The 16064-nt window shown below is 38.5% G+C and overlaps 1 protein-coding gene across 1 annotated transcript; it reads left to right on the forward strand.

Moving 5' to 3' along the window:
- Window positions 1-9675: 9675 nt before the first annotated feature.
- LOC134636592 (cytochrome P450 4B1-like) lies at window positions 9676-15476 on the forward strand. Its single transcript, XM_063486647.1, has 12 exons — window positions 9676-9867; window positions 10047-10191; window positions 10297-10341; window positions 10429-10556; window positions 10709-10833; window positions 10942-11096; window positions 11200-11306; window positions 12222-12412; window positions 12554-12687; window positions 14324-14388; window positions 14829-14911; window positions 15264-15476. Exons 1-12 carry the CDS (start codon window positions 9676-9678, stop codon window positions 15439-15441), a joined length of 1548 nt encoding a protein of 515 aa, XP_063342717.1. The 3' UTR covers window positions 15442-15476.
- The last annotated feature ends 588 nt before the right edge of the window (window positions 15477-16064 follow it).

A 16064-nucleotide genomic window follows, 5' to 3' on the forward strand; every position in this document is an offset into this window, starting at 1 on the left:
GTGCAGTTTCACCGGAGTGACAGGTCTTGGAAGCAGACTGGGGGGAAAAAAAGTTGAAAATCATTTTTGTTCCCTGTGAGGGCGCACACACCACCAGTCAAAAGTTTTGACACACCTTCTCATTTCATGTTTATATTTATTTTCATGTGTTTTTTGGATTCTCACTGAAGGCATCGAAACTATGAATGAACACAAGGAATTATGTAGTAAACAAAAAAGTGTGAAATAACTCAAAACATATTTTAGATTTTAGATTCCATAAAATAGTCACCGTTCGCTTTGATTACTCATTTGCAGACTCTTGGCATTCTCTCACTGAGCTTCATCAGGTCGTCACCTGAAATGGTTTTCCAACAGTCTTGAAAGAGTTCCCAGAGATGCCGAGCACTTGTTGGTCTTTTGCCTTCACCCTGCAGTCCACCTCATCCCAAAACATCTCCATTGGGTTTAGGTCAGGTGACTAGAGGCGCAGCACTCCATCTTTTAGGTCAAATAGCCCTTACACAGCCTGGAGGTGTGTTTGAGGTCATTGTCCTGTTGAAAAATAAATGACGGTCCAACTAAACTCAAACCGGATGGGATGTATGTCGCTGCAGGATGCTGTGTTAGCCATGCTGGTTCAGTGTATTTTCAGTTTTTAATAAATTTCCAACAGTGTCACCAGCAAAGCACCCCAACACTATCACACCTCCTCATCCATGCTTCATGGTGGGAACCATGCATGTAGAGACCATCCGTCCACTTTTTCTGTGTTGCACAAAGACATGGCGGGTGGAACCAAAGATCTCAAACTTGGCAAAGTACAGATTTAGACTGGTTTAATGTCCATTCCTTTTGTTCCTCGGCCCCCCAAAAATCTCTTCTGCTTGTTGCTTTTCCTTAGCTGTGGTTTCTTAGCAGCTATTTGACCATAAAGGCCTGATTCACACAGTCTCCTCTTCTGCACAACACAACTGATGGTCCCAACCCCATTAAGAAGATAAGAAATTCCATAATTGAACCTTGACCAACCACACCTGTAATGTGAAAACCATGTCAGGTTACTACATCATGAAGCTCACTGAGAGAATACCAAGGGTTTGCAGCACTGTCAATAAAGCAAAGGGAGCCTACTCTGAAATATAAAACATATTTAAAGTTTTCTATCAACTTTTTCCTTGCTACATAATTCCATATATTTTGCTTCATATATTTGATGTCTTCAGTATGTATCTACAATGCAGAAAGTTGTAAAAATAAAGAAAAAACATTAAATGAGAAGGTGTGTCCAAACTTTTGCCTGGTGGTGTACATTACCAACACATTCAGAAAGACATGACTGGTCGGTAATCAGTAACCAATAACTGAGACTGCTTAATTCAAAGATACTGTAAACCACAACAGTTTCGAAGTTAGGAGGGAGTAGTTTCACATTTCATCAGTTACTGAATGCAGGTCAGAAAACTGCAAATTAATAACTAAATGGGAGCTTCAGGAGATCTTTAAAAGGTTAAGTTGGCACGGCCATCTGATAAGTTTTTAAGCAAGCACCTATAAGACAACATTTGAAGTGAAGCAGTCTCAGAATTTGTTAAAGTCTATCTATAACAGGATTCTTAACGGATCCTGCAGAAGCTGAGACAAAGCAATTTTAGATATCTTTTATGTCAAAAGGGTGAGAAACTAAGCAATGGCGTCCCTTAAGTGTCAAAAACACATGATAAAGACAGAGAATTATGCTGTTCCAGCAAGAAGCGGAGCACACTTATCATTCAGTTCAATTGAAAAGGTTTCTGTTTTTATTTACACCTTTTGTGCACCAGTCTCCTGCAGGCCTGTTAGACAGCAAGTGTACGTGTTTCTGCAAACCAGAAACCCAGTTTGCCATCTTGCTTTAGGTAGGCAGAGATGCAAGTGAATATGGGGGGCGAGACTTTAGCTTCACTGCCTATCTCTACTGTTAGACAGGCCAGGTGCTGGAGCAATTTCACAACAAGAGTCGTTAAAGCGTGTGCAGAAGTGTCACAAAGACACAATATAATCCCCTTCTGCAATGTGCAGGTTCATACACAACTGGGTGAAAGTACCAAGAAGGGCCAGAAAGGCTCACGAATCAAAAGTACTCTTTTATTTACAGTCATATTACAAAATCCAATCAAAATCCACACACCCACAACGACGAAAAGTCACCAGTACAGGTAATATAAAAATGCAATGATGTCCTCTTTCTTTTGATGTCAGCTACAAACCTTTGCTGCAAATCACTAACCCTCTCCTCTCAATTACTACTACGTCTGTTCTGTCCACATTTGAAAAAGAAAAATCCAAACCACTATACAATATAAGACGTAACACAATTTAATGGTCCACCTAAACTTGGCCACAGTCTTTATTAACCAGTTACAGCCAGCTGATTACATGTTTGGCACAGAGAACTTATAACCGTTACTGGATTTGTTCAAAACAGTAGTATGTTGTATAAACTGCACTGCACTGTTTCATATGAGAGATGCTAACATGCTACGTGACATTTAGAATAGTTTAAATCCAAATTCTCTTTTTACTAACCTTTTATTTTGCCATTTAAGCTGGTATTTGTTCTTGTGCTAGTGTATACTCAGCTGTATTCTGTTAGTGCTTAGCAAAAGTTCACTTAATTGCTGAGCAGAACAAAACTGTGAGAGTACACCTGTGGTGGAAAAGTGGGCAACAAACCATTTAAAACCTGACATCCTTGAAAAAGCCAAAGAACAAATATGATCAGAATACTGTGAAATTTTAGAAGCTTGAAGCACCACTTTCATGTGATGCCACATATGGTTAGCACAATATGGCAAACGATGTAAGTGTGTAGCCAAGATGCTGACCTTTGTGTACAAGCCACCACCTAGTGGCTTGTTGGAAAAAACGCAGGACACTTTAGTTCATATGATGCTGGTCTAATATATGGAATGAAAAGCTTGCAGTCAGTAACACACTTGTATTATATGTTTTCATGATAAAAGTCAGCCCTGTGTTTTGACAGAAAAGTACTTTTTGCTTTCCTTTAATAGTATTTTCAACATTCTAAAGGAATGAAAAAAATATTGAAATTGTAGAAAAAATACAACCTTACATCAAATTTGTCAAAAACATAACTCAATGACCCACCATATCTTCGTAACGAATCACTCAGATAACCATACCTGCTACTTAGAGCCTCAGATGCTAAATCCTGTAAATGTATTTTAATCCTCTTTGCAGTCAATATGCTTCTACTTATCAGCTACCAGTTTAACAGATGTAGACACCTCTTGTGACAGACCAAAACAGAACTTGTGTAATGACATCGAGAACACAACAAAGTAAAAGAACAAACAAAAACCAAAAAATTGGAAGTGAATGGCTCCATCTCGTCCAGGTCACAGTCCTTGATGTTTCTGTTGGTAACCTGAGAGTCAGCACCTTTGAAAAACTGTTAGATGTGTGTCCTGATTAATTTAAGGCTTTCAGCCTCTCTACCTCTGTGTGACTGATGTATATTGGAGTGTCTTTTCCTCAGATAAGTAATGATCTTCTTGCCTTTCTCTACTTTTAGGGCAAGATTATTTTCCTGACACCAGGCCACCAGTCCTATCACTTCTCTTCTCTATGCCGTCCCCACCAGTAATCAGCCCAATCACATGTGCAAATGTTATGATTCTGGTATTGATCAGGGGGTGCACACCCTCATATGTGAAGACAGCATGTGGCAGTGGACTCAGCATGTGCCACTGAGTAATACCAACACTCACAGTTCTGATGTTTGATGTCTGGTTTTCAACTCTGACTGAGTGGGGTCTATCTTACAGGAAGTTCAGAGCTCAGTTACAGAGAAAGGGTGTGAGTCTGAGTAACAGCAGCTTCTCAGAGAGTCTGACAGCATTAAATGCAGCTTCAGTCATTTCACAGCATTTTCACAGATGTGTTACCTTTGATTGGACTGATTCTGTATGCATGTGTGGTGGTGTGAAGGCGGAATACCGGTAAATGTGACTAAATAGTGTTGACAACACAACCCGGGGAGGGAGTTACACCCCAGGAGAGATTACAGTAGCTAGTGCAAATGTTGTACCAGTTACAAAAACCCACAGGCTCGTTATTAACAAGCAGGATTGAGGACAAAACTACTCAAAGCGTAGAGCAGAAAATTCTTTATTAATAGACATTATTTAAAAGGACAAGGTTCGCTGACACAGTGCTAGCCTAGTTAAAAATAAAGCAAAAATAAAATAATGAAACGAAATGGTGGTGACCGGGAGTGCCACCAATTACTCACCCATGTAGTCTCACTGCAAACCTCATTGCAATCTGAATGGTGCAATTTACCCATTTCTCGGTGTGTAAAATACCATAAAACAAGGAACCAGTCAATGCCAATCCATAAATAATAGTAAAACAACAACAAGGCTACAACAAGACAGCAGCAGTGTGTAGGCCTGTAACAAAAGAGGGAAAACAGTCATCCAGGGTCCACCCTACTATACACTAAATTGTAGATAACCCATGAGGATCCCACTTACCACCCTTTAACAGTTCCACAAATTCATCAGTTGTCACGGGAAATGAATCCAGTCTGTAATACTTAACAGCCTGTGAGCTTTGCCACCTTGAACAGAAATGAGTGCAAGTTGCAAGAGCTCAAGAGTAGACCACAGATGTTCCTCATAACCAACATCTGACAGCAAAGGGAGGGGTGAAAGTTCATGCTGCGTTCACAGACACCATGTATGAACCAACATCCACTAAATGTAACCCACTACAATCTATCCCTGGGGTTTGAATCATCGTCCCGACGATTGACACTCACTGCAGAGGTCTAAACAGGGTAGATGTATTAGACACAGGTGCCTGGGAGTTCACAGCCTATATTGTTCTACTTCCTACTGCCTGGGGCAGATGATGCCGATTCGAGTGCGTCCAAGCATTAGCACGAGTAAAGGGGCAATATTATTTTGAACACCAGCCGTAACTGGCAGCTGATTGGTGCAGACCAGCACCACAGAGGACGTTGAGGGTTTTGGCTCACTTGGTATGCAGGGGGTCATAAAGTCAACAGGTAGCTGGGGATCTCAGCCAAACATCAGAGCAAATGGTGACTCACCAGTAGACTGATGCACTGTGGTGTTATATACATATGCATAAAGTAAAGAGTCCAAGGTGGCCAGGACAGTCTTTTTGATCCTTTCTAAATACTTCATTACGATTGATGTGAGTCCAAAAGGATGATAGTCATTTAAATCCACTACCAGGATGTTTCTTGGAGAGGGGCACACTGGTAATGGACTTAAAGGATGGGCAGATTGTATATGTCTATGAATACACCATCCAGCTCTGATGAGCAGACCCTGAGTGCATGCCCGGGGATATTATTTGGGCCAGCTGCCTTATTTGGGTTTGTTTTCATTAGAGCTGTGTACACCGCCACCAATGACAGATCGTGATGTAGTGGTTTGTCCTGCGTGTCATGTCCTGTCTGTCTCTGTTGGTTGGTGTTGTGGTGTATAAAAAAAGAGGGTTAAGTACTCAAATTGTTTTCAATTTAGGCTATTCGGAGATGACTGCTATTAATACTGCCATTGTTATTTTAGTTTAGGATTTTCCACCTTTGATTTTGATGTTATTTTAGTTTTCAGGGTGGATTTTCTGATTTCAGTTTGGTTTTTAATTGTTAAATGTTAAGTTTGTATTTATTAGTTTCTGTGTTGGTGTTTTTGTTTGTATGATGTGGGTGGTATTATAGTGACATAGGTCAAATATAAGTAAAACAGTACAGTACAACACATTTGACTCACAGTCATTTTCGCCACAGCCTCCTCTTTGTGTTTCCATCTTTGACTAAACACCAAAACTTAAAACATTTCCTATTTTCTTTATTTTCAGTTGCTTTTTTAAACAAAACATTTAGTGTTTTTTGGTTTATTTCTTAAGACTATTTTTCTGTTATTTTCACCTTTTTTTTTTTTTGAATAAAACACTTTAACAAATAAAGGGATCCAAAATATTATTTTCAGTGACTATCCTCAGCAGAATGTCCTCACAGTATAAACACACATATTGCTCACAGTAATAATCATACTATAACCTTTGATCTGCAGGGTGTTATTGTTTTACTATCACTGATGCTCATTATTGATTAACACTGCAGACGCAGTACTGCTGTTGTTTTAACACTTTTAACAGCCTTCTTTATGCGACCTTTTACTTAGATGCTTTTTTACTGCGGTCATAATTTATATGGTGATTATATAAAACCTAAAACTGCAACACAAAATACAGCTGCAAAATAAATTTAGTGTAAAAAGTATTTTTTCTTTTAACAAGAAAAATAGAAATTGTTTCTTAATTTGTTTTAATTGCTGAGCTCGAGTAAATTAATGTACCTAATAACGTTCCTCTTTGTGAAAGCAGCATTTAATTGCCGTAGCATTTTGAGGTCAACGTTACTTCTTTATCTACATTTGTTTTATCTTAACTTGATCTGCAAGGTAACCAGAAACTGTGCTTTCATGCAGTTCATGAATGGACCTCACCTCTGTACTGAGCAACAACAACAAAAAAAAAAGTTGTTACATAACATCTGTATGCACTCAAAGCTTCTCAGTAAAATTACCTCGATCCATGTACTTTAAAACACCCGCCCTGCCTTCAGAGAATTAGGTAAAAGTTCAGTTAAAGATTCGATTAGAAATCATTCCTTTGTTGGAAAAAAAAGACTCATGGTTTCAGATTTTCCCTTGAGAAGCGTGTGGGTGAAGTTACATATTTAAGTAATTTGAGGAATTAGTTACTGAATCAAATGACAGCAAGGATGGAAAGTATGAAATGAAGTGTGTGCAACACGCACACACTTCATTTCTGCATGAGAGTTTTAGGTTACACCTCAATGTCAGCACAGATACTTACCCTGCTATTCAAGCCACAGCAACAAATTTGAACAGGAAATGCTTTGGTGAGACAGAAGCAGAAGCATATTCAGAATCACAGGGGGAAAAAATTCAAGCAAACCATTTAAAAACACACACACAATAAGATACACAGGAAGTGGAAGTTAGGCACAGCTGCATAGCCTACCTGAATGTAACCTTGGTTTGAAGCAAAAAATGATAAGTGCCATTAAAATGACACATGACACTGATATACCACAAATAAGTGGGATCCAGTCGTGAGGCTCTTTTTGAAAACCTGTTAAACCAAAAACTAAATATTAATATTTCTTTGATTCAGGTGTAAAAGGTTCACAAACAGCATATGGCTAAACACCCACCTGTTGTTGTGCTCAATGCATTTGATGATGTGTGACTGGTAGTGAATCTAGTGTATCCATCAAACACTGAATCTATATTGCACTTTAGGGACCCGTATGGATGTACAGGCACAGATGTAGTTGAAGTTCTGTTTGGATTATTGGATTTCATGCTGCACGTCACAGCACAAGATGCAGATGAATCCTTACTGTCATATACTGTAAGTAAAGATCAAAGGGTTACATCAGGTTATCTTCTACTATGAAACAATGATGTTTGTGTGTTAGTTTCTCACCTGTAACTACACACAAATTGATAGTGTATAGCTTAATACTGTGTCCGACACAGCTACTCATCCAGCAGGTATATTTCCCAGCATCTTCTCTTCTGACATTTTAAATATATATAGACTTGTTGAAAGTCAAATTGTCTGTTGTTGTTCTTAGTTCTGATTACTCAACAGCAGTCATTGCTTCAAAAGTCTCCATGTCTCTGAAAAAAGAGAAGTAAAGGATTGTGATAATTATCTTTGGCAAATGTAAAAATCATAATCACAGGTAGATTCTGCCTTAGCAGAAAAAAATATGACAGCAGGACAAACCTTTCTTCACTATGATGTCAGTGGACTTTTGGCATGTTTCTTGGCAAGTTTCACACCAGTACACACCTTCATCATCCTCAGTAAAAGAACTGATGAGCAAGGAACGACTGGATCCAATTTTCAATTTGGGATTGGACATTTGATGATATTGCACTACACTCTTATCTTGGAAGAGCAACTGAACCTGCTTACTACTTTGGTCCTTTTTGTAAAACCATTTGAAACAGTCTGATCGATGGCTGTAATGCTGACACGGCATCACAGCTCGACATCCCAACGAAAAATTAAGTTGTGTTGCAACTGGCAAAATATCATGTTGCTCATTTATATTAACAGTCACTTGAAAAAAATATAAAACATTCAAAAGTCAGTTCATCAATTGTATTTTAAATACATTCTATTTGATTAAGAAATTTAAACAATGAATTTAGTTAAGTAATGGCTTGATCAGATACTCACTGTTTCCTGAGAAAGTAGAGAAGTTCCAAACAACTAAAAAAATGAAAATGAAGCCTTTCTGTTTCATATTGGAGAAATTCCTGTCCCCGCAGAAATAAAACCCAACATGAAGCATCCTGGCTGTACCATTACTGCTCATAAAAAACACAGATCACAAACGCATCCTCTCAGCAAAAGGTTTTAGATTGAGCTTAACAGCTTAAATGAGCTTGACACATCGGAAGTGGTCCAACAGCCAGTACAGAGGAAATTTAGCAAGGTTGTCACCCACACTGTTTTTCTGATGTGGTCTGGCATATGATTTACTTCTTACATTTAGTATGGGTGTTAAGATACAAAATGTGCATCGCAAACCAGTTTCTTTTTTAATATATAGATGCCAAATATGTGCTCACATTGTTTTTTATGCTGAGATAATGTTTGTGGGGGTTGAACCAAAACTGTGATTGAGCTGTTTGGACAGTTTATTGTACGGTTAAACTCACTGGAGTTTGGACCTCATGTGCACACAAAGCACTTGTAATCAACTTATTGACTGCCAAGGACAACAATTGACACAATTACACTTTTATTAATGAGTTTAAATTCTAATGAATATCATAAACGCTCCAAAAGTGCTGGGCTGAGTACTTTAAAGTGTCTTGATTTGTCATAGAGCACCATGCAGCATGTGCAGCATGTCAGTCAGGTTTGGGCAATTAAGTATGACACGTACTCTGTATTATTGATTCAAATAAAACAAACAAAAAAAAAAACATAAATATAATCTGTGCAGATTCTTTTTTAAAATGTAAACTTAGAGGGGTTTTCCAGGATTTCCTTGCTTGTTAGGTTTTTTAATCATAAACTCAATTAAATGGATATGATTGTGTTAATAATTCTTAAAATAACCTCAAAGTATTTAGTAACTACATGAAGAAACAAGTATTTGACAGGCAAACAGAATAGCCAGAAGGAAAACCTAAATTTTTGCGTGTGATGTTCACTTTACATAAGAAGAAATTCTTTCGGTTAACAAACAAAGTAATTTTGATAGAGTTTATGAATAATTTTCTTAACCGAACATTTCTTCATCATCTACTTTTTAATTTCATACTCTAAATTTCCCATATTAGCATCTTCATCATCCCAATTCTCATTTACCGCGTTAACGATGTTGCTGTTGCACTGCTGCGCTCAAAACGCCGACAGTTCCGTCAGGACATCAAGTCATCGTTTTATTGATTGTCATATTCCCCGCCTACCGGAGACACCACTGAAAACCTCGCTTTTCCTCCAGCACTTCTCAGAAAGGTGAGCTTAGATCACCTTTTGCGCTGTATTGGGGAGGTTTTCCTGCAGGGGGAGGCGGAAGACACTTGCACCTGCGAGATGAAACTAACTAAAGCTTTCGCGGAATTTCAGCTGGGCTGGCCTCACATGCATTACGTCTTTGCTGTGCTCTGTGTTTTTGTCGTGGTGTATAAATTAACAATTGTACTTGGGAAGAGAAGGGAAGCACTGCGAAACTTCGAAGCTTTTTTGGGGCCGCCGCCACACTGGCTGTTTGGACATATTCTCGAGGTAACTGTCTCAACACACTCGCAGCAGCTGTAACATGTGTAACCGTCCAGTAAAACGGACCACACCATGTTGGAGAACACCATTCTGCAAACAGAGACACACAGATGACAAACAACCCGATTTACACGTGTAAAGTCTGCCTGCTGTGATGTGTTTCAGTTGTACTTTTTCTCTTTCAGTTTAAACAAGATGGGACCGATATGGACAAGGTAGTGAAATGGGGACAGGAGTACTCATATGTTTTCCCAATCTGGTTTGGCCCCTTTCTCAGTATAATCAATATTCAGCATCCAGATTATGCAAAAACTATCCTGACATCATCAGGTGTGAGAAATGTTTTGGGTTGTTGCTGTGTTGATGCACATTTATAACTGTGTAGTAAAGTCAAAGGTCCCTAACACCGTTTTTATTTGTTTTGTTTCCTAACAGAGCCAAAAGATGATTTTGTCTACCGGTTTATTGAGGGTTGGATTGGTAAGGCTCATTTGTCTCCCTCCTACAGCAATTCAAGTGCAGAGTTGTTTTTTTGCTTCTTTCCTCACTCGTGCACATGTTCTTCAGGAAATGGGTTGTTGGTGTCAGAAGGTCAGAAGTGGTTCCGTCACAGAAGGCTCTTAACACCAGGTTTCCATTATGATGTTTTGAAACCATACCTCAAATTGATGTCAGAGTCTGCTCAGACTATGCTGGTACGTTAAAGACAATTTAGTTGCATAATTGATAAATAAAATCAAAGTCATGATGTGTTGTACAACATATGTCAGTAAATATCATAGAAGTAAAGCAGGAGCAGTGTCTGTATCCTGCAGAGAGATCACATCTGTTCTCTCATTGTTGGCAGGATAAGTGGGAAAGTTATGCAAGCACAAATGAGCCTTTTGAATTGTTTAAACACGTGAGCCTCATGACACTGGACAGCATTATGAAGTGTGCCTTCAGCTGCTACAGCAACTGTCAGACAGAGGGGTGAGCCCAGATTAATCTTTTTAAAGAGTCATTTGCAGTGTTAGTTTTATGTTGAGTCTTTTGTTGTTGTAAATCTGCATTTAATGTTTGCCTCCTTTGTCATTTCAGTGGAACAAATGCATACATCAAAGCAGTGTATGACCTCAGTTTTCTAATTGACCTTCGACTCAGAATGTTTCCGTACCACAGTGACCTCCTTTTCCACCTTAGCCCACATGGTTTCAGATACAGAAAAGCACGTCAGGTGGCTCTCAGTCATACAGGTAAGCTTTGCTTTGATTCATGTGAACCGTTGCCAAAAATCAGTGAGCCTCACATTATAGTGTCAGATCTACAAATGCTGACATTTTATATTCTTTTCTAAAGAGGAAGTTATAAAAAAGAGGAGAGAAGCACTAAAGGAAGAGAAGGAGCTTGGACAAATACAGGCAAAGAGATATTTGGACTTTCTGGACATCCTTCTATTTGCAAGAGTATGTTATGTGTCATCAGTTTCAGCCTCTTACTTCAACACATTTCACATTGTAGGATTTGCTTAATGTATAGGCAAGTCACAAACTGGGGTTTTCCTGCATAAAGGTCATACAGAAAATAGGGCAAGTGCCAACTTGAGATCATATCAGAACTCTAAAGTATTGGCATAAAGCTGAAATAGCATATGCATGCAGCAAATAAGCAAAGATGCATGCTGTTACCAAGCTGCATATTAATGTCCTCTGACACAAAGATGATGATCAGCCTTTTCACCCTCGTGAGCAGCAACCTGAATACAAAATCTCTTTTGTGTAGAGACTGATCAGCACTGGTTAGTGTTTTGTCCAGTTTTTTTTTTCCCCAAAAACTTCTGTAAACGGCAGCTTGTAGGGGCTGTCTCAGCTAGCATGTTTATTCTCTTAGTAGTCTTAGCTTTCATGAGATGCTGTGACTCACTTTTCATTTCAACAAAGTTTAAAACACGTTAAAACACATAAAATGATCCAATTTATTGTTATTTATTTTTTATTTTTATGCATTTTAACTGAAAATCACACAAATTGAAAAATCTTATTTATATCACTTAAATACATAATTGTGTAATAATTGTATAACAGTCATATAATCAACTGATAATGAAGGAATAGAAAAAATCCTTCCTTTATGAGTATATCATAGCAAATTGTTGTCCTTGATACTTTGGCTGCTGCTGAATAAATTCCCAATTTTATAAAGGTATCTGTATAAGGATGAATGTTATCCAACTAAAGCTGAGTTGAAATCGGGTGATGCAGTAATATAATGAGCCTGAACAGTAAAAGTAACAAAGCACTTTTATTGAGAAGCCCAGTTAGAGTATAATGCAGTCCATTCTGTCTTTTATCAACTGTAAATATCCTTTATTTCAACACCAGGATGAGAACCAGCAGGGTCTGTCAGATGAAGATATGCGGGCAGAAGTGGACACCTTCATGTTTGAGGGCCATGACACCACAGCCTGTGGCCTGTCTTTCATCCTCTACTGTCTGGCCTGCAACCCAGAACATCAGAAGATTTGCAGGAAGGAGATTATGGAGGCCTTGCATGACAAGGAAACCATGGAGTGGTAGGCTTATGAAAGGACAACACTGCAATAGGGAAACAAGTTGGTGCCATTCCGTGTTGCCAAAACTTTATTAGGAGACATATAAACATATGTTTCTTATTAGTTGACTTCACTAACACTGCATGTCTGTCTCATTTTAAGGGAGGATCTCAGTAAAATCCCATACACTACAATGTGCATAAAAGAAGCTCTCCGCCTTTACCCCCCTGTACCAGGAATTGCCAGAAAAACCACCAAAACTGTAACCTTTTGTGATGGGAGAACAGTGCCTGCAGGTCAGTGATTTTACTCTGTTGTTATTATCAAAGAGTAGACATTAAATGTCTTCACTTCATAATGCTTTTGGAAATATTTCATGCTACGTGGTAAACACAAACTCTTAACCGACGTTGTTTTTCTTTAGATACATAGATTACATTTCTTTACATTTCCATAAAGGACCTATATTGACTTAATACTTATTACTTTATTATTCTACAAGGGTACATTGGTATTATTTGATTGTATTGTCACATACAGTATCTTTTCTATAAGCTGGTATAAATCTCTTAAACGTGTGGTGTAATTCCTTTGTCAGTGCGGCGTTCTTCCAAATGGGATTATTTAAATGTTGGCACCAGATTATTATTATACACACTATATGGGCATATATGGGCCTACACATTACACTTACAGGAACTGCTCAGCCATGGGAATCCATGAGCCATGAAGCTCCAGGCACACAGTTCTTGTGCTGATGTTGAAGCCAGAGGAGGTTTGGAGCTCTGCAGTTACTGAGTCAGCAGAGCGTTGGAGATTTTTTTTACAGTCTGCAACCTCACTGTACAGAATGGTGCACGTCAGACTAATGCTGGTTTTTGCTACAATAGTTATCCTCCGTCAGAAGGAGAGGCTGACATCCAGGAAATAAATTGTAAGAGGTGGAGTTTTTTTACACTCAGATTGATGGTACAAGGAGATATGGCATGGTGTAGGAGAATGTGGAGGGGTGATATGGTGTGGTTTCTGCGATCAAGAACAGGAAATACAGTAGAACATGGATAAAAATTAAAGGCTAATAAAGCTGGCCACAAATTCCTCCCCAACAACTCTGCTAAGGCAGTGCATCAATCTGATACCGCTTCTTAAGAGCGATCACATTTATTAAAGCACTACCCAAAATGGGCCACAAGATGACACTCCAACACAAGAGACGAATTTTATTATTGAGGCAGTTGTTCAGCAGCCAGCCCTCTACCACTACGTAATACAATCATATTACAGCATACAACGTCACATGAATTGGTAAAGGGAACAAATAAAGCTGGAGTAAGGCCAGAAACTATCCAATAGCTGGGACACCATAGTTATCTATAACTAGCACATATGCCAAAGGTAGCTAGAATCAATACACACAGGGTAAAGCATCTTAAAAATGGAATGTTAACTCACATTTATATGACGCACACCATTTACAACAAACACAGGGGGGGCTCGTCGCTTTTCATCCCAGCAGCTCTCTCCTCCTCTCTCTTTAGCCCAGGAACTCTCAGGCTATCTAGCTCAGGAGTCCCATGAATTCCATGACTGCAAAGCTGCTGGGTAATGTCGTTCACGCTAACACTGACTTTTCTACACTCACTCTGCAACTTTACATGGTCTAGCACTTCATGGCTGAGTTGCTGTAGTTCTTACACACTTCCAATTTGTAATAATACCACTTACAATTCATCACGCTGCATGGCTAGCTGCTTGATTTTATGTTTCTGTGCCAACTGGACTTAAAACCCCTGCATCTGGATTATGATGTGTGTCACAATACATTTTTCCATATGGTGTATGCTTGTTTAGTTTGAAAGATAATGATCAGCTACACACACCCTATAATATTTTAATAATAATAAGCTAAGTACACATTTCTTTCAAATCTAGGTTCTGTTGTTGGAATAAGTGTGTATGGGATTCACAGGAATGCATCTGTCTGGGAAAACCCTAATGTAAGTAAAGACAATTTTATTCCCACCCCAACTTACCACATGGAATACATCATCAACAGAATCTATGATGAAATAAAATTATGAAGTTTGTCAGCACTCTGCTCATAAGGCTGCATATAATTTATCAAATAACTGAAGAACCAATCATGAAACTGGTGCATTAAATGAATTACTAGTGCTGTATTTGCTTTTTTGTTTTGTTTTGTTTTGTTCTGTTTTGTTTTGTTTTGTTTTTGGGGGGTTTTGTGCTGTATTTGCTGAGGTGGGTAGGTCCCTGGTGCCAAAGTGGACCTCAGGACAGATTCAAGCTGGTTTAATGACTTACTATATTATCTGTGTCAGAATGCAGTTTTCTCTGCACAAGTGATAAGGGCGATAAGGTTCCGAAAATAAGTAATACACAGAACACTGCTCTCTTTCTTTGTCCTGTATTACATTAGGTCTTTGACCCTCTGCGTTTCCTACCAGAGAACATTGCCAAGAGATCCCCTCATGCGTTTGTGCCCTTCTCAGCTGGGCCAAGGTTTGTCCTCACCTGAAACTATATCACTGTATAGAGACCGTTTGCAGTAGTCTCAAGTATGTGAATGTGTAACTTAGCACTGACCCGATTTCCATCAACACAATAAAAACTGGCTTTATGATGGGCTAAAGGAAGTAGGGGAAAGGGTGCACTCACTGTAATCTAAGATTGATCCCATTTAAAATACAAACGCTGTTGGCCCTGAATGTTAAAAAATAACATACTATACTCATCCCTCCTGTCCATTTTCCTCATGTCCTAATCTCAGAAGGATCAAATTGTTTTCATCATTTTTCAGTTCTTTAGAATATTCACTTGTATATTTCTTACATTTAATATTTTCCTCCCTCAGAAACTGCATTGGTCAGAACTTTGCTATGAATGAGATGAAAGTGGTGACAGCTCTGACACTGAAGCGATACCAGCTCATAGCGGAGCCCACTATGAAACCCAAGATCATCCCCCGACTGGTTCTCCGCTCACTCAATGGCATCCACATCAAGATCAAACCTTTAGACGCAGAGAGCTAAAGTGCACTAACTGCAGGAACTGCTCAAAATTACTGTATTTAGAAAGTAAATAATTTATGTTGATTTGAAATACTTCTACTATGTAACTGAGCTTTTTCATATATATTCATGGACTCTGTCGTGCAGTTTATGTTTTGGGAGAAATTGTCATTGAGAATATGTGTCACAATACATTGTATATAATATCCCCAGGTTTGTTTGTTTTTTTTTTACAAAAATAACAGAGGTTGAAACTTTACTAATAATTTGTCAAAGGAAAAAAATATTCTCATTCAAAAATGTCATGTGACAACCTCATTGGCTCTCGCATTATTGATGTCATTAAAAGAAATTAATACATAAATATGTCCTCATTCAGAAATGTCTTGTGACACCCACATTGGCTTATGGAATGATGATGTCACAATGAAAGTGACATCATCAAATTGAAAATGTAAGCAGTAACAGTAAAAAGCTGTTGAAAAAATGACTACTCAAGTAAAGTTCAGATACCTGAAAATTCTACTTAAGCACAGTAATGAAGTATTTGTACATCGTTACTTCCCATCTCTGAGTAGTGGTGGCTCAGGTTCGCAGTATCAGTTTCTCAATGACAAGATCTAACATAACCATTCTTATTAGCA

The sequence above is a fragment of the Pelmatolapia mariae genome, linkage group LG10_11 (genome assembly GCF_036321145.2).
Source record: "Pelmatolapia mariae isolate MD_Pm_ZW linkage group LG10_11, Pm_UMD_F_2, whole genome shotgun sequence".
Classification (NCBI taxonomy): Eukaryota; Metazoa; Chordata; class Actinopteri; order Cichliformes; family Cichlidae; genus Pelmatolapia; species Pelmatolapia mariae.

Bases quoted from the DNA above. Each gene is read 5' to 3' on its own strand.
- LOC134636592 (XM_063486647.1), top strand. From the start codon at position 9,676: ATGAAACTAACTAAAGCTTTCGCGGAATTTCAGCTGGGCTGGCCTCAC. The intron at 10,834-10,941 runs GTGAGCCCAGAT...TTGTCATTTCAG, and splicing joins AGCAACTGTCAGACAGAGGG to TGGAACAAATGCATACATCA. The intron at 14,389-14,828 runs GTAAGTAAAGAC...GTATTACATTAG, and splicing joins CTGTCTGGGAAAACCCTAAT to GTCTTTGACCCTCTGCGTTT.